General features: G+C 28.0%; 3 protein-coding genes across 3 annotated transcripts; 1 reads left to right on the top strand and 2 right to left on the bottom strand.

Moving 5' to 3' along the window:
- Positions 1–8389: 8389 nt before the first annotated feature.
- Bm17749 (Uncharacterized protein) lies at positions 8390–9921 on the bottom strand (the record flags this gene model as incomplete). The annotated part of the gene is made up of 2 exons (XM_001894631.1): positions 8390–9592; positions 9859–9921. The coding sequence occupies 2 exons, from the start codon at positions 9919–9921 to the stop codon at positions 8390–8392; spliced, it is 1266 nt and encodes a 421-aa protein (XP_001894666.1).
- A 6969-nt stretch (positions 9922–16890) lies between these two features.
- On the top strand, positions 16891–18614 carry Bm1487 (Uncharacterized protein; the record flags this gene model as incomplete). The annotated part of the gene is made up of 5 exons (XM_001894632.2): positions 16891–16992; positions 17147–17332; positions 17579–17772; positions 17946–18132; positions 18399–18614. 5 exons carry the CDS (start codon positions 16891–16893, stop codon positions 18612–18614), a joined length of 885 nt encoding a protein of 294 aa, XP_001894667.2.
- Positions 18615–20757: 2143 nt separating this feature from the next.
- Bm17748 (Uncharacterized protein) lies at positions 20758–21203 on the bottom strand (the record flags this gene model as incomplete). The annotated part of the gene is made up of 2 exons (XM_001895771.2): positions 20758–20907; positions 21159–21203. 2 exons carry the CDS (start codon positions 21201–21203, stop codon positions 20758–20760), a joined length of 195 nt encoding a protein of 64 aa, XP_001895806.2.
- Between the last annotated feature and the right edge of the window lie 1449 nt (positions 21204–22652).

Below are 22652 nucleotides of genomic sequence, written 5' to 3'. Positions count from 1 at the left end.
TCCATAAAATTTCTTCCAAATTTCATTCCTCAAAATTTTTTCATACTTCTTACCTCTTTTTATTTTTATTTCAGTTCAAATTTTAAAATATTTTAGCACTTGCAATTATTTTTAAAATTTATTAATATGAAGAAAAAAAGACAAATAAAACAGTGTGATAAAGAATGTTGAAAGTTGCAAAAATAACAAAAAGAAAAGTTGATTTTCTTATTTCTTTTGATGAAATAATTATGAAGGAAAAAATATATAAATGCAAGCAAAATTTCAACTAAGTTATTAATTATTGTTATTATTATTATTATTCAATAGTAATACACTACAAAATTATTAATTATTGTAAAATTTGTTTAATTATTGTTAATTTCCATTTAATTTCTGTGTTAATGTAAAAAGAAATTTTGAAGTAAAAATAACAAGTTTTAATAAAAAAAAGTTTTTTAAATAAATTTGATCCCTCAAATTTTTTTAAAAAAAGACAAAGCATATCCAAATCGATATAAAATTACAATAAATATTTTAAGTCAATGCTTTTTTACTACTTCTAAATTGTTCAACACAAATAAACAAGCAGATGTTCAGGTGCCAACGAGAAGTATTTATTGATAAGAATCTGGGAAATTATGGCATTGGTCCTAAATATTTCTTCCTAAATTGAAACTTCACATCAAATGATTCGTAAGATTATTTAAAAAAAAAAAGAAAAAAATGAAATCAACTTCAGATACAATCTAAATTAAAATTTGTCATAAACTGATTTATAAAATTTCGAAAAAGAGAAAATCAAATTAGCAAACTGAACCAACCTTTTTTGCCAAATCTGCTTCAGTTTAAAAAAAAAAAGTTAGAAATGGATTTTTGTAATTATGCTAAAAAAATAGAAATAAAAACAATTATAGATTAAATTTTCATGATAACAAATTTGTCAGTTCCAAAAACGTTGCCCTTACCATTCTCCAATAATTATTTAGAAGAAATTTTTTCATCTTTTCGAAATTATTTCAATCAATTTTATTTACTATTATGTCAACTTTTCCATGCTTAGCTTCCTGCTCCTTACATTACTATTTTTAATTAAATTTATTAGCTCATAACCTTATGATTATTTACATTATCATGTGAGAATCATATCATTTATTCATTATACAGTAGGAGCGAAAATAAAATGATATGATAATATGATGATAGAATACTAAATAAAATGGGACATTATCATAATCATAATTTTCGTATTTAAGCTGAAGTAATTTGCTAAAATTATGGTAATTTTTTCATTTTAATAATTGCATTCATTGATTATATACATAATAAATTCGGGCAAATTTATTTTAAAAACATATATGTAATTGCATGATAGTAAAATAAATCTTATATCCAAATCTAAATATAATAATTGCAAAATGTTTGTTTCAAATATTGCAATAATATAAATGATTAATTACTATATATGATTATTTGCTAATACATAGGTGAAGATTATCATAAATTAATCACAAAATTATTCTAAAAAGAAACAAATTTTTTGAATTGAATTAAATAAAAAGGAAAAGAAATGTACGATGATAAAAGAATGGATACATATAAAAATGATTAATATCAAGTAAATAATATTTTTTTTAAAAAAGTATCACATTTGTTGAGATGACAAAAACTGTGTAAGTATTTTCTAAAGGAAATGTCAACAGAATATAACAAACACATTTTATCATATTATTGATGTTATTATTATCATTGTTATCATTATTTTTGTTATTCATTTAGGTTTTTAATTACTTCGACTAAAAGTAAATTTTTGGATTTCTTTACTTATTGAAATAATTAGGAATAAAAAGAAGCGAACAAACATTGTACAGAAGCAAATATCATTTGAGAGGAATAATTATTGATGAGTAATTTCATTTAATAAAAGGAGAAAGACATAAAAATCTGTCAACATTGTCGTCAAGAAATAAAAAATAAAAGAGATTGAATTCGTGAGAAAATTATTCAATAAATGAGGAAAAAAAGCAGGAATGATTGGGAAAAACAAAATAATAGTGACTGCAAGAAAAAAAATACAATGGTCAGGGAATGGAGTGGTTAGAGAGTGTAATGGTCAGTAAAGAGTGTAATGGTCAAACAATGTTGTGGATAACTAATGTGACAGTTGAGAGTGTAATGGATAACTAATGTGACAGTTGGAGAGTATAATGGTCAATAAAGAGTGTAATGGTCAAACAATGTAATGGATAACTAATGTGACAGTTGGAGAGTATAATGGTCAATAAAGAGTGTAATAGTCAAACAATGTAATGGATAACTAATGTGACAGCTAGACAGTGTAATGGTTAAACAATGTGGTTGTTGAAGAATGTAACTGTCACAGAATGTGATGGTCAAAGAATGCAATTGTCACAGAATGTGATGGTCAAAGAATGCAATTGTCACAGAATGTGATGGTCAAAGAATGCAATTGTCACAGAATGTGATGGTCAAAGAATGATATTGTCACAGAATGTGATGGTCAAAGAATGCAATTGTCACAGAATGTGATGGTCAAAGAATGCAATTGTCACAGACAGAATGTGATGGTCAAAGAATGAAATTGTCACAGAATGTGATGGTCAAAGAATGATATTGTCACAGAATGTGATGGTCAAAGAATGAAAATTCGCAGAAAAATTATTCGCAAACGCGGAAAAATAGAAAGGACTGAGAGAAATAAAAGTAAAAACCAAAAAAATTTTGGATAATTTTGTCACATACTGTAGTATTCAAAGAATCTATTTATGAAGAAAACAAAAATGCAGGATGTAATGGTTAGAGAATGAAATAATTAAGGAATGTAATGATCAAAAAGTATTATGGTCAAAGAATGTCGAAGAATATAATGACCAGAAAATATAACTGAAAAATTGATATGTTTAAAAAAAAAAGGAAGAACATATATCGTTTGCATTTATAATTAAATAATTTCATTTCTTGAATGGTTAAGGAACTAAATTTAATTATAATTTTTTTTCTACGAATTAAATAAGAATTAAATAAATTTACTTATCTAAAAGTATTAATTCAAATCCTCTTCTTTTTATTTTTTTTCCTTTGCTTTTTTTTGTAAGAAAAAAAAAAAAACAAATACGTCATTTTGACTTGAAGAAACAATTTTGAATTACACTAATAAATAAAGCACAGATTATCAGACAAAAGCTGAAAATAACATAGCACAGTATGGAATGCTATTTGAGTTCAATTTTTAGCCAATTTCATAATAAATAATGAAAATGGAAGAGAAAAAATGAACAAACACAAATAACAAATGAATTGAATCCATTAAAAAATGACAAATGTGTGTGTGTGTGTGTGTGAGTGTGTGGGTGTGTAGGTGGTTATGTATGTGTGATGTATGCAGGTATGTGATGGTGATGTATATTGTGAATGTGAGTGCGTGGTTGTGTATGTGCGCGGGCGTATGTGTGTGTATGCTTGTATAAATGAAATTATTTGGGATTGGGCGATGGAATTTACTACTCCTTCCACTCATTTTGGCTCTTTTTCTTTCATTTGGAGATTTTCCCAATTTGTGAAATTAATTATTCATCGCGACGACGTATTATTGACACACATATGCATGCCACGATGACATGTGATTGACTAAAGAAATGTCCTCACATTCTTGACGAGACAATCTACCAGTCTTGACGAGACAATCTACCAGTCTTGATGAGAATGCAGCAGTGTGATCAAATAATGTTTGAAATTTTGGAATTAAATTGAAGTAAATTAATATTTTAATGGACTGAAATAGATGAAAACTGCACTAATGAATTGAGACAATGAGCTAAAGTGAATTGTCTATTGTGATTTATAATGAAATAATGAAAATACTTTATCATATTTTAATTATGTAATGCAATTGAATGTTCTTTAATTATTATATCCAAATTTCAGTTGAAGTACAGAAGATGGGAAAAAAGAAAAGAGCAAAATTTAAGGATTCGTATAGTCGTACAGCTTAAACTGTAAAAGTAATATAAAGTTTTAGACTGATACAACTGCTAATCGATCGATAATATTTGAAGTTAGCCTATCAAACAGCTAACATTTTGTAAAATAAGTAAGGCCTATAACTTTGATACTCATCGATTTACTCAAATAAGAAAGAGATTGAGAAATGTCCCGAAAAGCCGATCGCGATGACATATGAACGAGAAGATCAAATCAGTCAATAAAATATTTCTTCCTAAATACGCAAATATCTTATCCACCCTCTATTCCTTCCTTATTTTATTTTAATAATTATTTTTTTTCGCTTCAGTAAAATTACACGTGTGCAGTACAAAAAGAATGTGACATTACCGCTACGTCATTTGCAAATACCATTTTTACCATCAAATCTTTTTTGTTATTACAAAAATTTCAGCTATAGCTTGTTCATGAACACTTTTTAATTTGAATAAAATTCAAGCATTTTTTATTTGAGTTTTTCTTATCAAATTCATTCCACTATTATCATATCAAATTGGTGTAAAACTAAAAAATATATCAATGTGAAAAATGGGAATTAAAATTTTATTCTATTTTTCATAACTGAAAAAAATTATTCAAATTTACTATTTCCATATAAATTTCTTTTTTTCTGTTCAATTTTTTAGGTGAAATTCTGCTAATCTATGGAAGATTGAAATCCCTATTTAATTTTGTGATATGCTCCTTGAGAGATACCTTTTGAGTATACAAAATAAATGATTTTCCGAATTCATTGATAAATCTGATTTCCATTAAATTATTATTTCAGTTTGATGTTTTATTTTATTACTTCAATAGTGACAATAGCGCCAACCTCCAATGTTCACTTAAATATGTTTTCACCGCAAGAAGACTTTATCTGTTGAACCTCACTCTTTTAGACATTACCTGTATGCAATATAAATGTATTAGAATTATTCATTAGCTACGAGGGATTTATCAATTCCTATTGTTCATTTAAAATGTGCTCAAGTAGGACAGTTTTTTGATATATTTAAATTATTTATTTGTACCACCTTATATAATAAAAATGTTTTTTTACTAAAAGTTAAAGTATGAACTAAAGCTTAGATTTAAGTTAATTTAATTTTAGACTTGAGCAAATAACATAAATCATTGTTAAATTCATTTCATGTAATTTTAAATTGAATAAAACTTTAGCTTATATTGGTGCTCAAAAGGAATACATTTTTATATTTTTTCAAATGTTAACCATTTACAGAAGTAATATGACTCATTTGCTTAATTTTTCTAAATTTTCTTTAAAAAAAAAAGAAAAAAAAAACTTAATTTTACGTAAGGTATTGCTAACATTTTTAAATAACAAAAAGTAAATACAATCGCTTTCTATTAGAACTTTAGATACTACCTGTAGTGCAGTACAAATACTATTTTTAAGGCTTCTAATTTCTTCCTTCACATTTAACTCTATAAAATATCCTTTCTTCCTACATTAATTGGTAAACTTTTTTCTTGAATCACTTATTACTGAAACGATAATAAAATAATTTGATTAATTCCTCGATCTGATCTTTATTGATGTATTCTGCCAACCCTCTTTATCAGTTCTTTCCGCTCATCGCATCATTTTTTCTTTTCCTGGTTCATCTGTTCATTTCATATATACGCAATATGTCACATGGTCATGTAATAAATTTCAATTATTTCTGTTTTTTGGTTTTTTTGATTTGATTTTTCGCTTAAATTTACTAATTCTATTCCATTTAAATTATTTCTGTTTTTGGGTTAAATTTATTAATTCTATTCCATTTCAATTGTTTCTGTTTTTGGGTTAAATTTATTAATTCTATTCCATTTCAATTGTTTCTGTTTTTGGGTTAAATTTATTAATTCTATTCCATTTCAATTGTTTCTGTTTTTGGGTTAAATTTATTAATTCTATTCCATTTCAATTGTTTCTGTTTTTGGGTTAAATTTATTAATTCTATTCCATTTTTCTCCATTTAAATTATTCCCGTGCGACAAATTTCCAGTTTTGGAAAATTTTCATTTCACCATTTGTGAGTGAAAAAACAATGACAAATGTTTTGCTAAACATTTACTTGAAATATATTTTTATTTCAATTATTACCAATACTTTTTTTAATTGCTTAAATAATCAGATATTATTTATTTTGTGCTCAATTAGTAAATACATTTTCAGGAAAAACTTAGAAATTCGTGAAGATTTCCGATAATAGAAAGGAAATGATGAAAGTAACTGAAAGATGGCAAATTTTTGAAAACTGAAATGATAGATTGAATAAAATTCATAAAATTCGTAGATGGAATTGATTATGATACAGTTTAATTTTTTTTTCACCTAATTAACTGAAATATTTGAAGATGATCTACTAATTAATGACATAATGAAATGAAGGATTATTTCTTTTCAATATTATAAAGAACTGATTAGTTAGCATGAATGTAATACAATGTAATATAATGTGATCACATTTCATGCAATGATACATGATTTATTAATTATACCAACTAATCAAAATTGAAAAATTGGAATTGGCAGATAATTGTCTCTGAAACTGGAATATTACAGGTAATTGCTTGTGAAACTGGAATATTGCAGGTAACTGTTTGAGGAATAAAAACTTGAATATTAAATTCGTTAAGCAATTTTTTTAGGTTAGCTTTTTTCACTTCAATTTTTCATATTTCCAATTTTCCATTCTATTACGAATGGTAATTATTATTTGGGTGTTTTCTTGCTTCTTTCATATATTTTATTTCTTCATTTCCACTTCAGTTTCGTTTCTTTCTTCTTAAAGAAAAAAAAAAAAGAATGAATTCCTCTGCATTACTGATATCTTCATTAAAATTGTCTTATTGAAATTTTAATTGCTTAATTCGTTGTTGTATTAACCATCTTATCAAAATAAAGTTTACCTGCAACTTTGAGATACCGAGAATGAAAGAAGAAGTAGAAACAAAAAGGCAGAAATAACCATCTCAGTCTTTGCTGCTATCAGGAATTGGCGACAAATTTGAAGTCGAATCTAATTCTTGGTTTACAGAAGTCAGGGACTTTCTTGGAGATGCTGCTGACTATTTGGGTATCAGTTACTAACTTCATCCAAAAGTTTTCTCAAACTCTTTTTTTTTTTGCGCGTTGCGGCTTTTGACAGATATTTCGCTTTGTGACACCAAATAATTTGTCTGGATTTTTCGAAGTTAATGATAAAGTCCTTGTATAGTTAGTTGATTGACACAAACGAATGTTCGAAAAAAAAACTTTATCGTTCGACGTTAGGATTATTACACAGTATCAAATTTATAATAGAGAAATGTGGTTCTAAGTCAAAGATTATTTCGGTAGAATGGAAGTACTAAGACAAGTCAAATGGAAGATTTTGTTGTTAAAGACTGACCGCAGATAGTGGTTCCAACAGATCTTTAGATGATAGATTGTTGGTCGTAATGACAGTCTTAGAGTATTCCATCAATGCATTAGGATTCATTGAAGTTTAAAAGTGTTTGGTATTATTCATGGCACAAATTAAAATGAACAATTGTTGGTTATTAGCATGTACACTTCTATCTTATAGAATTAAACTAACTGTTTGAAATCGGTTTTGTTTTTCCCTTAGTTTTTGTTTGCCATCTAAGTACTCAGTACATATGATTTTAAAGAAATTCTTTAAAAGAAATTATTTCCAACTATTCCTTACTAATTTATTAATTTGTTGTACTATTTAATAACTCTTGCATTATTTAATGATTAACTAAAGAGTAATAAACAAAAAACACTCCTTTTTTGCTTTTATAACCAAACTACTTAGTATATTTCCAATATTCATATTATTAGGATTAAACTGATTTTTAGTTGGTTTACTCATAGTCAAAGTTTCTCATCAATTATATCAGCTCGAGATACTGTGATATTAGATGAAATTATTGTGCTGAAATTGCTGAACCAAAAATGATATTAAATAAACAAATTAAATTGTACAAATGATCTTTGCAGTTATAGAATAAAACTGTCAGTTATTGTTAATTGTGGCATCAAAGTTTGTTGCTCAGCTCCAAAAGCATAAACTTAAATTTAAAGTAAAACAACACACTAAAAATTACAATCAAAAGTAATTTTGCTTTCACCATATTTTCTACATCAAAAAAATTCCATATTTCCACACGTTGCTTATTTCTTTCCATTAGCAAATAAACATTAGTGGTTCTTTAGATCAGTTTGATGCTATGTTAGGAATTAGTGAAACAGGAAATCATTGATTAAGTTCATATGAATATTTCGAAAAAGAAATTGTGAATTGCGGTGTGTTGACATGTTGATTTAGAGAAAATGAAAATGTAGAAATCAGATTCTCACAAGAAAAAGAAATCATTTATTGTTGATGCTTAGTTGTTTGAGAAACGTTTATTTCTGGTGCTGGAATAAATACTTCAATTGTTGTTTTAAACTTTGGAGAAGACTTTGTTTGCTTTTCAGAAGGTCTCTAAACATAGACTGTTGTTGTTGGAGGTACTGCTGAAATGAATGCTGCTTCTGCTGTAGTTGTTGAAGAAGTTGTTGTTCTTGTTGCACAAGTTGTTGGAATTGGACTTGTAGCTGGCTAAGTTGTTGAAGGAGATTAGAAATTTGCGGAGGTTCTAGAAGCATTTGTACAACAAGTTGTTGTTGTTGCTCCATAAGTTTCACAAGTTGCTGTTGTTGTTGGAGGAACTGCTGAATAAGTGGTTGTTGCTGTTTGTATTGTTCAAGAAGAAGTTGTTGTAGCTGTAGAAGTTGTTGGAGAAGAGATGGTTGTTTTTGTAGTTGCTGATAAGAAAGCTTTTGTTGTTGTTGTAACTGAAGCAGTTGCACTAGATGTTGAAGTTGCTGAAGAAGTAGTTGTTTCTGTAGCTGAAATTGCTTTAATGCAGTATGGCGTTGCTGAAGGAGTTGAAGATGTTGCTGTTGCTTCTGATTTTGAGATTGCTCGCGATTTTGTTGAATTTGTTTTTGAAGCGTTTGTTGCTGCACAGTCGATGGCTGCGTTGCTTGCTTTAGAGAATTCAGTTGCTGCTGCAAAAGTTGTTGAAGAATAGGTTGTTGTTCTTGAAATAGTTGTTGTTGATAAGGCAGTTTTTGTAGTAGAGATTCGAGAGTCTGTTGTCGCTGAAGAAGTTGCTGAAAAATAACTCCTTGTTGGTGCTGAAATTGATTCAGAAGTGGTTCTTGTTTTTGAAGAAGTTTAAGGGTAAGCTGCTGGTTATGAAGAAGTTTTTGTTTATTTTCGCAGCTATGATTCCGTTCAAGTTCCTTACGAGCATTCTCTTGCTGTTCAAGACGGTGCTTAAAGTGTGACTGGTTTTGTTGTAGTTGTTCGAGCAGCTGTTGAAGTTGAAGTTGAAGTTGGTAAGGTGTCGAGTTTTGTTTTTTTAGAAGTTCCTCGAGAAGAGACTGTTCTTTTTCTATTTGTTGGACAAGTTGCTGTTGTGTGAGGAGTGGTTGAGAAGGGGATTTTTTCTTATTTTCGGTTGACAATGCTGTCATTGTTGTTGAAGAAGAAACTGCTATTATTGTCTGAGCTAATGTGAAAAAGGCTGTTGTTACTACCGTAATTCCTGGAGTTGTTGCCTAAAAAAAAACCAGAAATTACAAAATTTGTAATAGTGAAAATGTTAATTTACAGAAACTCACAAAAAGGCAATTCGATCTCCTATAGAACGACTGAAATTAGAGTCTATCTCAGTAGAAGCAGATTGTTTCCCATAAAGAAATATTTCATTCGAATCATTCTTACAACTACTCAGATGTTAGTAGAAATTTTACTGATTGACTAAAGCTATTTCAAGTAACATAGACTGATAGCGAGTGCTATCAAATTGAAACAAATTTAATACCTTTGTGAAGGATGAAAAAGCAATGATAAGAAGGAAAATAATTTCTTTCTTCATTTTCACCATCTCGATTAATCAAATTTGAACTAAAAGAAAGTAATGGAATGTGAATCAAAATTATATGCTTTCATTTTTAAAGTTTTTTAATCGAGTATAGAATTTTAAGCATTAATTGACAATCAACAATACAAGTGTGCTACATGGATTACCAAGCATCAAGCATCAAGCAATTTATGATTCGGGAAATCTCAGTTAAATTCTTTTCTTACTTTCTATGGCAGTGAAATCCTCCCTCCAGAAACGCATAATATTTCTAAAAGGGTTTCGTTTTGCAAAAGAACCTTCTCCTTATGCAACCTTTGAAGAAGCATTAAGTTTTCTAATTTTTGCCCACTAGGAAAGCCCTGGAATTGTTGCCACACTGAACAGTTTGAATTGTGCTGTAAAATTTAAAGACATTTGTGTGTTACTTGTTTCATTCTGCTTCTACAGAATTTTCTAGTTGAAATGGAAATTGAATTGAATTGAAAGCTTTGTGTTCGAAATTGTATTTCTCATTCAAAACTTGGGGACAACATGCATTGCTTTCAGAAGATTCACCTTATTATTGTTCTTTCTATTTCAATGGATGAATTTTGATACAATAAAATAAATTAAACGAATGGTTGTTTTCTTATTTTGTTATAATACAAACTTTTCTGATATTGAAAAACGGTTTTTGTCCTTACTCAATGCTTCCGCCTCTTTCTTTTCTTTAAAGGTATTACCAAAAACGATTAGACACCAATTTTGGCACTTCAACGACCGACTGTTAAAGGTGGAATAAGGTTGCTAATTTTGAAGTAGTGTTGCACATACACATTACATTAGCATTACATAAGTGTTTGCATACTTGCATGCAGTTGAATATTTAAAATTTATTGCGGACAGTTGGGATTTATTAAACTGTGCGTAAGTCACTAATGATTTGGAAATGAAATGGGCGATGTGCTCTACACAAATTGAAAGTTTGAAAAAAAAAAATATTTGTTTCCTTGAGAAGCTTCAGCCATCAGTTCTAATCAGTGATAAAATAAACTCTTTCCTTTCTTAATGTACTGTCATTTGAAACATTTTTTCCAGTTCATTTGCTGCAATGACCGATACTTACTACTTGCTGAATCATTCCACTGATTAATATGTTGATAGAGAGGAGGTGAATTACTTTTTAGAGGACTAATTACTTAGATCCTCTAAGTAATTGGTCCTCTAAATTAATGCTCGTCATACTTAATTCTTCAATCTAACAAATGATTTTAGTTCTTCAAACAGCTTATGACATTATATAAAGGTAACATATGAATGAAACAGTTTCCCTCTTTATACAGGCAATTTTTTAAGAGAAATTCTAAGGAATTCTTTGCCAAACTAAATAACTTTTGTATTAGTTGGCGATTGCTTAAGCTTTAATGATAAAGTGGAAAGAAATTAATGATAAGTTCATCTGAATGTGATAAAAACACTAGATAAACCATTTAATCTGCTTCAGTTTGTTTAAATGAAAAATGATTCCAATTAAAATTTCTTGATAAAAAATTTTTGTTATAAATACAACAATAAACATTTCATCATTACATATAATTTGCGTGAATTCTTCAAACAATTCGACTGCTTTCAACGAAATTGAATTAATTTTCATCAAATGAAAGTAATTTTTTGCACTGAAAAATGATAAGTTTTCGAGTTAATATTTGATGGAAACTGATTTAAATTAATTAATCAGTAATAACGATGCATAATATTCGCTAAGTTTCTGTTAACTATTCTTTGCTAAATTATGTTATCAGTCGTTGCTTATTGCTAATTTGCCAATTTTTATTTTTTATTTTTTTTAATGAAAAAATTTAATTCTGAACGAAATTATAGCAAAGCTAAGAAATATGACCAAAGTAATCATATGAAGATACGAACAAAATTGAAGCTCTGATATGAGCAACTTTTCCATTAATAGTATATTCCGGAAATATTTATTAAATTAGATCCACAAGTTGCTATTATCAAAATTTCTATTATTAATGCCACTGCTTGAATTATTATTATTATTTTTTGTAACATCGAAAATGTAAAAGAAAATCATTTCAGTAAATTGTGAGGTTTTGTACAAAAATCAATTCATATATATATATAATTATGAAAAGAATGAAAAGCAGAAAAAATAACAATAATAAATGGAATAGAAAGTAGACAAACGGAATTTATTTAAAATAGAACTTAAGGAAAAATAATAATTTTTAACTTTGCATAAAATAATTTATTTTATTTATAGCAATGCTTCAATTATTCATTCTCTAATGTTATACATAAAAAGTGCACATACCTTTCATATATTTTTCAACTGTCAATGAGTTCTAACACTTATGAAAACAATTGTTGATTAGCAATACGGCTCGCGCTGAAATGTCAGTAGGATATGATATTGAAATTTTAAATTCAAAGAATTTTGGCAACAAAATCTTTGTAGAACAAAACATATAAGTTCATTTCAAACGGAAAGTAAAACAAAGAAGAGCAGTGGGTAATTCAAGAAAAAAAGCTAAATCAAGAACACAAATTTAGTAATATAAATTATCATATGATATGCTATCACAACTAAGACTGTTGAAAAACAAAAAAATACAAAATAGCTAACAGTAATACGGTACAAAGAAAGAAACAAAAATTAAGAATACAAAAGCAGGCAATAATTCAAAAAAAAATGTCCGTATTATACCAATGAAAAATTACCGCCACTCCAACTACCTTTTACCGCCAATTCGTGCAACCTTTCAGAGAAATTCAACAAACCATTATTCATCGCTTACAGTCGCTCTTTCCGAATGAATAATAATGCACAATTTTTCGGATATTAACCTGTAGAATCTTCGCTGTTAATTGAGAAAAATTTATAAGAAAGCACCGACAAAGTCAAATTCCACGCAAAATCGATACCAAACGACAAAAATAGCGAAGGAATTTACAATCAAAGGTGTCGCCAATTTCTTTCTGATAGCAACAAAGATAGAAGAAGGCTGTTTCTCCTCTTTGATTCTTTTCTTATCTCAAATTCAGGTAATTAAATCTTTGTTTATGAAATGTTTGTTACAACAACGAATCCAGAATTTCAACAATAATTTTAATAACGATACCAGTTATCATCCAACACCTGAAAACTTAAATAAAGAAAAAATGGAAGCAATAATGAATAGCATAGCAACTGATTAAAGATGATCAAAAGATAAAAGAGTTTTACTTTTGTGAAAAAAATTAGCATAATAAATCCAGAAGTTCCGAAAATTGAAACGAAACATTACTATCACAATTCGATATAGGATGATCACACGTAACTGTCTCAACGAATATTCATCTCAACAAACCTGATTAATCGAATAAAACTTTAAGAAACAGAAAATGTTAGAAATTGAGTAACTCATTTCTTACCTAAAAACTAAAAATGCTATGCGATTAAAGTGGGTATTGGTAATAAAGAAATCTCACATGCGAAATAACTTTGTGTGAACGACAAAAATACTATACAGAAAGAGAATATAGCGAATATTATTTTAATGACAAAAGTAAAAGAGTGATTATTGGTGATCACTTGGAATATTATGGATACTTTAATCTTATCAAATACTATAGGGGTATTATTGACTGAATAAATATTCGGCGGGGATTTTGATGCTTTGACATTTTTCTATTTTCTAACTTTTATATCGATATTTTTATCTATAATATTTAAGTTTTAACTAAGTTTTAATTAAAGCTATAAGGCAATGATTTAAACATATTCTTATTTACCTAAAACTTTTCCTTAGTATTTATATTTTTGTGCCATGGCATATTAGTGTCAAAATAGTCTATGGAACCCATTTATTATCTACTTTTCGTTTTTATGGTTTATTTTCTTATTTAGCTTTCAGTGTCATTCCTTCTCGTTCTTTCTTTTTACCTTTTTTTTGTACATTACTAATATAATTCTTGTTTACAACTCACCTTTTTCCTTTTTATCACTGACTTTTTTTCTCGGAAAAAATTCTTTTTTCATGCCACTTTACATTTGCTTATTATATTTGTTATTTCGCAAAATCTCTTTTTTATATTTTTCATAAAGCTCACTTATTTTATGCTTTTTGTTGATTAAATCTTAATTCATGAAAGTTTTTTTTTCTAAACATTACTTCTTTTCACTTTTTAATCCTTCCTTTTTTAATTCATTTTAAAACATGTCTCTTCGCTAATGTTCAGTCTTTTCTTATGGCCCACATTTTTTATTACTTCTTCCCAAGTGTGACATTTTTATATAACCAAATTTAAAAAAAAAAAAGAAAAAACCAAAATTAAACAACGACACTATAACTGCTTACTCTGAAGCACGACTAATTCCAACAAACGTAAAATTAGTAAAAATATTATTAATATTATTCATCTCCAATTATTTGCAGCCACTCGTTGCTACTTGTGAATACTTTTAGTTGGAACCACCTGTTACTATAACCACTTTCAACCACCTGTCACTGTAACCACTTCGCAACCACTTGATACTGTATCCATTTACAGCAACTGCTGTTGTAGCCACTTGATACCGTAATCACTTGCAGTGACTTATAATTTCAGAGGTGGAGAAGAGTTTGCATGCCTTTGCGAAGTTGTTAGTTATGCTGGCAGTGGAAGTGGTATTCGAAAAAGGATATTCTAAAGAGACCTACACCTGATGATTTCATTGCCGTCGTCCAATCTTTTTGAATCTTTCTGAACCATTTCGAGCATTCTCCGATTGACTTAAAAAAGCCTTTGCGCAAGCTCGAAAAATATACCAATTTATTACTTAGTGACTACAATTTCAGAATAAATTAAACTGAGAGAAACTGTGTTCAGTGAAGTTGATTGTTTTTTCAAAAGATTTATAGGTTTGTTAATTTCTTTTTTTGGAAATAACTCAATGTAATCTAACAAGTGCTTAGTGACTTTATATCAATAAAATGTTATTTATGTCATCGAGATGAATTGTCATAAAATTTCCGTCCGATATTTCCCCATTATCTCCGCCCATGTAATCAGCAACAAGGACTTAACCAAATTATGCATTTCTTGTCATTGTCACAGGCTATAATTGATCCTTCAAACACCTCATTTGCAAATCAACTTAGCTGCCCACAATATTTTGTAGTAATTAGCTGCTTGCCTTACAATATGCTGAGTCCCCTAATTATAGGTGTTTACTCCAATCAATTTGCAATTTCGTCTTTGCGTAAATTGAAATTAAAAAGAAATATATATGGGGAGATATTTTAACAGTTTTTTTAACATATAAATTTGTTAAAATAAAACAAATGAGAATTTCAACAGATCGACTGATGGCTTACCCATAACAGCTTCATAAGCCTATAATTTCATTCAGTCTATTGTTCGACAGCTATCGCTTTTTTTCCTTTCGCTTCTTTTTCTCGCAGAATCAATTTGTGATTTGGAAAAATAGTCGTTTTAGCAGGAAACTGTGATGATTAAGTGTAAGACATAATAATAGTAATAATAATAATCGACACATTATTGTTATACTGTACTATGATTATTATGAAGCCATATGACAACTTAGTTGTTTGTTGCGATTAATAACTTAACAATCAATTTTCATGCGAGAATCTTATAATTTTCAATAACCCAAAAATTGAGCACTGAATTTTAAAGAATAATAATTATTTCTTTGACTTGTGGCTGACTGATCGTTTTGAGAATTTGAAACCATTTGGATTGGTAAAATAGATGCTTGAAATGAAGTTTCAGTAGACACACTTATAAACTTTCATATGCGAAAAAGCAAGTCGAAGTTACATCTTAATTCTTAGACGCAATAAAATAATTCTATTTTGATACTGATGATAAGATTTTAACGCTCTTATCACTTACCATGCCTTTAATATCGTTGAAAGCATATGTTTCTGTGGCAACCATATCAAAAACATCCATGTAGTTTCTCTTTCATGCTTATTAAAAATTAGCTTCTAATTTGATAATTTAGGTAATTAAATTTTTAATCCCTATCGCTGAACTTCTAATTTGATAGTTGAGGTAATTAATTTTTTTTTTTTCAATCCCATAAACAATACTCACTTAATAACGTGACACTGAAGTAAGAAATGTCGTTTTAAACAACTCAGTTTCCCTGATAATCTATTTGACTTGGAATTTTAATATACAAAATTAAAGAGAAATTGATCATTTTTTCAAAAAGTTCCTTTTATAGTCAAATAGTTTGCTGGTAGTCTTTCGAATTTATGAATTTTTGACAATATACGATTTTGCTTAAATAACACAATAAATTCAACAAAAACGTTATTTGCTTGTTTTTATGCTTTTACCCTCTGTAATACTGTATTCTATGCAACTTCAGAATCTGAAAATCATTCCAACGCGCTGCAAATGCTTACCTTTATTTACCTGTACGATTCTGTTTCTTTCAGTGTTTCAAATTTTGCTCACTTCATAAAGATACGTTTTGGTTTTGCAGAAAATGAATAGAACATATGGAGAATATTGTGCTGAAGCATACCATTTACAAACGAATTTTCTTTTCCAATCGATTCAGTTTTTTTTCGTCCTTTTCACTACTACAGGAATTATTCTTATGCTATATATTTCTGTCAATATGATCACAAAAAAGGTCAAACTTTTACACAAAGTTTATTTTTACATTGTAACTAATTAGATTGCAATTGGCTCATTTTTTTAATTGTGGCACTAAAAATTTAAACTGTAATCTTAATTTGGCAGAATGATGTGTGAATTATTCTGCACATTATTAATTTGTGATTCATCCCACATTTAATTAGTTACAGTTTGATTAGATTAAAATTTTATAGCTTTCAATTATTATTTATAAGATTAAACCAGCAATAATTTTGAGCTAACATTGAATTACCTGCAATAATAAGATTTCATGCAATAGAAAAAAAACAGCAGCGTGAACATTTCAAACTGATCATTTTGATTCACTTGTTCTTTCAGATATTTCATATAAATATGAGAATTTTACTGATAAATTTGCTGGCTTTATTGCTTTTCCGATCGTTTGTAACCATTTTTCGATCTTCATCTTTTATCTATCGTATGTTGGCTTACAAGGTTGCATTTATCTCGAAATTAAAACGAATCAAATTTTGCATTTATGCCTTCTATCTTCAATTGCTTTAAAATTCTGTGACAAATTAGCTCCGTAAACAAATTTCCAAACAAGAAATCAATCAGATAAAACTCATATCAGCCACACAATTTTTAGGATCCATGTCTCTTTTTGATGGATTCTGTTAAATGCTTCATTCTGAGCAGTTTTGGATCATCGCCTCTAAGGTGCCTTCGATATGCATTTCTTGCGATTACGATTGAGCGTTTTCTTGCTATGTGCTGCTACCAATATTATGAAAAATGGAAATATCCAGTTGCCCTTGCTTTTATACCGCTTACGGTATTTTTTTTTTCAAATATTCATATTGAAATCTGCAAAGTTTTTAACTTTTTAAAGTGACCATCTGAGTTGTTAAATTACACATAAATTCTGTGAAAAACTATTAATTTGTTAAATAAGATAATATAAAGAAATGAATTGCATTTCAAAAAAAAATTATAAAATGTGTCAGTGGAATGGAGCACTAAGTGAAATCGCAAAATAGACATTGAATTGAATTTTAAAAATTAATCCTTTCTTTTTTAGTGGTTCGAAATAGCATTAAGCATCAGACGTATAGTGTTGATACTCTACAAAAGCCAGAACACATATAAAAGTTACTGCTCATCGATCACCAGCAGCCCTATTCCATATCTGAAATTTGTGTTGGAAATACCAGTATTAATCGGCATATTACTGTTGCTTCTTTTAACACGTTTCATCAGCAAGAAAAAAATGATGTTAGAATTATTTTTACGAATTGAAATCTTAACTGTTACCTAATCAGCAATAAAGAAAGAATGCAGAAAGATTGCATAATGTAACAAATTTGATTTTTTCCAAGTTTGTTTATAATTATGAATTTGTAACTTAGTGGTTATATCTTCTTTTCACATACTATCTTTTAATTTAGTCTTCAAATGCGAGCATCAGTTGATACGTTATCATCACGATATCAAATCTGGGAAAATATGAAAACGTCGAAGACAATGTTTATAGCAACAATAATGTTTATCATAAGTTCTTTCCTCAATCGGTTTGGAACGCTATTTCTGATATATTTTCCTCCGTCTAACATCTTGAATTTTGCAATTTTCAAAGTAAATAATTGCTGGATATTACAATTAAATTTAAAAAAAAACGTATATAATTCTGTAAAGTATTCAACATCAGTGCTGAGGTTCACTGTCTTACTTTGTAAATAGTGGCTAGTTCTGTTTAACAATAGCTATTGTTCTATCAAAACAAAACAAACAAAGGACCCAAAAAAAGTTTTGTATAATGAATTATATTGTTATTAAATTCGATTTAACTTCTTTCGTTATAGTTTTTAGTTATGATTAAAATATTTGTCATTTGATTACAGGAAATCCTAAGTTCTGTAATTATATTATTTATCAATGCCATATCGATTCTGTTGATCATCAGAGTGGAAGAGATGCATAATAAGACAATTAAACGATTACTTCATTTTGGATGCGGTCCATCTAATAAAGTAGGAGAACAGACGAGTCAGTCATTGGTAGGCCCACGACACATCGAAATTATCGAGCAAATGTGGGAAAAAGAAATTCGCAAATGATATTTTGAGCTGTCAAAAATTTTCAACAGTTGACAATATTTGGTTGTTAGTAGTGCTCCCAGTGAATTGTAAAATTTTCGAATGTTCAATTATTAATTCAAATTTAATTAATATGAGAGAAAGTACCAATGCTTCAACAAAATTTTTATCTTTTATTTTTATCATTTCATTGCAATATTTCTCATTCTTTCCAATGGCGAAGTTATTCCTCGCTTTGAATAAAATTCTAATATCAGAAATTGCTTTCAACAACTAAAATATTTCGTATTAACTTTGATTTATTGTTTTATAGGCTCATAATAAATATCCAACGGTACAGCTTAATTTACCTTTGCTTGCTTACTACGAGTGAAACAAATAAACAGTAATTCCCCCTACTTACAGCCAGATATTATCACTGTTTTAAGTCATAGAATGCTTTATCATTTCATATTGCGTTAATAGAGAGCGCTGATGTACCTTCTAAAGATACTATTACTTGTGATCGTGTAGTGTACAGTCGGATCCATCATATTCTTTTTCTAAGATCCTAAGGGTCGGATCGGTTAGTTGGAATAACCGATGTAGTCTCTACACTTCTCTTCCTATTACTGACATCGTCACTAAAATTGTCATTGAAATTGAGTTGTATTAACCATTTCATAAATAAAGGTCTGAGATACAAAGAAAAAGAATGAAAGAGGCGAAACAATCTTCTATCTTTGTTGCTATCAGAAAGAAATTGGCGACACCTTTTTTAAATTAGTCATTTTAGTTCAGACTTTCCACGAATATTTCAAAAAATAGCTATGCATTTCAACTATAAACATAAATTTATATATATGCTTCAAAAAAAAGTGCCATACACTTAATCTCATAAAAAATTACAATCAGTCGATGATTTCAAAAATTTGATTTGATTTCAAGAAAAATTTCATTAAATCAAAGATATATGATTGATAATTCATAAAGATAGAGTTGTACATAGGAGAATATTGCATAGTTTATACTTTAAGCGTTATTATTTTTACAAAGATACTAATTACTGTACTGAAATATTAAATAAAATATTTTAATTACCACAAAGAAGAAAATTATACGAAATAATTCGTTTCATTTCATTTCAAAATGTGTATATAAGTAATTGATGCCATGATGGGAAAATATTATCTTTAATATTTACTAATTGAGCACAAAATAAATAATATCTGATTATTTAAACAATTAAAAAAAGTATTGGTAATAATTGAAATAAAAATATATTTCAAGTAAATGTTTAGCAAAACATTTGTCATTGTTTTTTCACTCACAAATGGTGAAATGAAAATTTTCCAAAACTGGAAATTTGTCGCACGGGAATAATTTAAATGGAGAAAAATGGAATAGAATTAATAAATTTAACCCAAAAACAGAAACAATTGAAATGGAATAGAATTAATAAATTTAACCCAAAAACAGAAACAATTGAAATGGAATAGAATTAATAAATTTAACCCAAAAACAGAAATAATTTAAATGGAATAGAATTAGTAAATTTAAGCGAAAAATCAAATCAAAAAAACCAAAAAACAGAAATAATTGAAATTTATTACATGGCCATGTGACATATTGTGTATATATGAAATGAACAGATGAACCAGGAAAAGAAAAAATGATGCGATGAGCGGAAAGAACTGATAAAGAGGGTTGGCAGAATACATCAATAAAGATCAGATCGAGGAATTAATCAAATTATTTTATTATCGTTTCAGTAATAAGTGATTCAAGAAAAAAGTTTACCAATTAATGTAGGAAGAAAGGATATTTTATAGAGTTAAATGTGAAGGAAGAAATTAGAAGCCTTAAAAATAGTATTTGTACTGCACTACAGGTAGTATCTAAAGTTCTAATAGAAAGCGATTGTATTTACTTTTTGTTATTTAAAAATGTTAGCAATACCTTACGTAAAATTAAGTTTTTTTTTTTCTTTTTTTTTTAAGAAAATTTAAAAAAACTAAACAAATGAGTCATATTACTTCTGTAAATGGTTAACATTTGAAAAAATATAAAAATGTATTCCCTTTGAGCACCAATATAAGCTAAAGTCTAAAACAACAAGCGCTTGACCTTCAAAAACAAGTGCAACAAAATCACGAGCAATCTCGACATCAAGATCAACATAATCTTAGTAATCAAATTCAGAAACACGAACAACATCTTCAGCTGCTCCAGCAACACCATAATGTATCTGCAAAACTTCAACAACAGGGACAACAACTGCTTCAGCAGCTTCAACATCAAGTGCAACTGCTTCAGCTACTACAACAACATCCTTCTATCCAGCAACAATTCCAAAAACAGCAAGCTCTTCTCCAACAACTTCTAAAGCTGCAACAACAACTTCTTCAACAATACCAACAGCAACAACCACTTGTTCAGCAGCTCCTCCAACAACAACAACTTCTAGTACAGCTTATGGAGCATCAAAAACAACTTGTTGTATAAATACTTCTAGAACTTCAGCAAATTTCTAATTTCCTTGAACAACTTTGCAAGCCAGAATCCAATTCAAACAACTTATGCAACAACAACAACAACTTCTCCAACAACTACAGCAGAAGCAGCATTCATTTCAGCAGTACCTCCAACAACAACAGTCTATGTTTAGAGACCTTCTGAAAAGCAAACAAAGTCTTCTCCAAAATTTAAAACAACAATTGAAGTATTTGCTCCAGCACCAGAAATGAATGTTTCTCAATAAATGTTTTCTTTTTTTCTCACGACATATCTGATTTTTACATTTTTATTTTCTCTAAACCCAGTGCAATTTCTTTCTCAAAATTTCCACATGAACTTATTCAGTGATTTTCTGCTTCATTAAATCAGAACCGAAGTATTGAAGTATTAATCTAAACAACTACCATTTTCACTGTAACAAAAATTATATTTTACAGTGGAAAAAGAAATAAACTGTGGAAGTATTGCTATAATTACAAAAATAAGAAAAATATCCTGCAAAAAATTTTTCGATGAGTAAATTTTAATGAATAAAAATTACATTTGAATATTTCTCTTAGGAATTGTCGAAATTTATTAAATATCCGTATCTAAAACTGTGATTAAAATTAATTTCAATATCAAATATTTATAATCATTTATAATTGCAAATTTAATTAATTTCTACGTTGAAAATTCGCTTTAGAGTTAATTTTTAAAACTTTTTTTTTGCATAAAATGTTAAAAATAGTCGATAAAATGTGAGCAGATCAATCAAGATGCAAATAAAAGTAATCAATTATGTTCAAAAAATATTTATTTTTAAATGAATTATATTTTTCCAGCATTGGTAGAATTTAATTGAAACAGAATTAAGAAAAAATAAAACTTTTATAACATTTAATTTATAAAAACTTTTAAAAATTGTGGAAATTTCTTTAATAACCCTATCTAGAATTGTGATTAAAATTAATTTTAGTGTTTAAAAAATAATTGAAATCATTTGTAATTGCAAATTTAATTAATTTCTGCATCGAAAGTTTGCTTTAGAGTTAATTTTTAAAACTTTTCTTTTTCATAAAATGTCAAAAATCGTTGACAAAATATAAGCAGATCAACTATAATGCAGATAAAAGTAATCATTTAAGTTTCAAATATATTTATTTTTAAATGAATTATATTTTTTTAGCATTTTTAGAACTTAATTAAAACAGAATTTCGAAAAATTAGAACTTTTTTTAATATTTGTTTTATAAAAACCCTTAAAAATTGTTGAAATTTCTTAGATATTCGTATCTAGAACTGTTACTAAAATTAATTTCAATATTAAAATATATTTATAATAATTTATAATTGCAAATTCATTTAATTCCTACATTGAAAATTTGCTTCAAAAAAGTTTTAAAAATTAATTTTTTTTTCCATAAAATGTCAGAGAATGTAAGCTGATCAACTACAATGCAAATAAAAGTTATCAATCAAGTTCCAAATATACTTATTTTTAAATGAATTATATTTTTCTAACATCTTTGACATTTCTAACATCTCTAACATCTTTTTGCAAGTTAATGGAAGAAGAATTGT

The sequence above is a fragment of the Brugia malayi genome (genome assembly GCF_000002995.4).
Source record: "Brugia malayi strain FR3 genome assembly, contig: Bm_v4_Chr4_scaffold_001, whole genome shotgun sequence".
NCBI classification, from domain to species: domain Eukaryota; kingdom Metazoa; phylum Nematoda; class Chromadorea; order Rhabditida; family Onchocercidae; genus Brugia; species Brugia malayi.
This window is presented reverse-complemented; position numbering and strand designations above follow the sequence as displayed.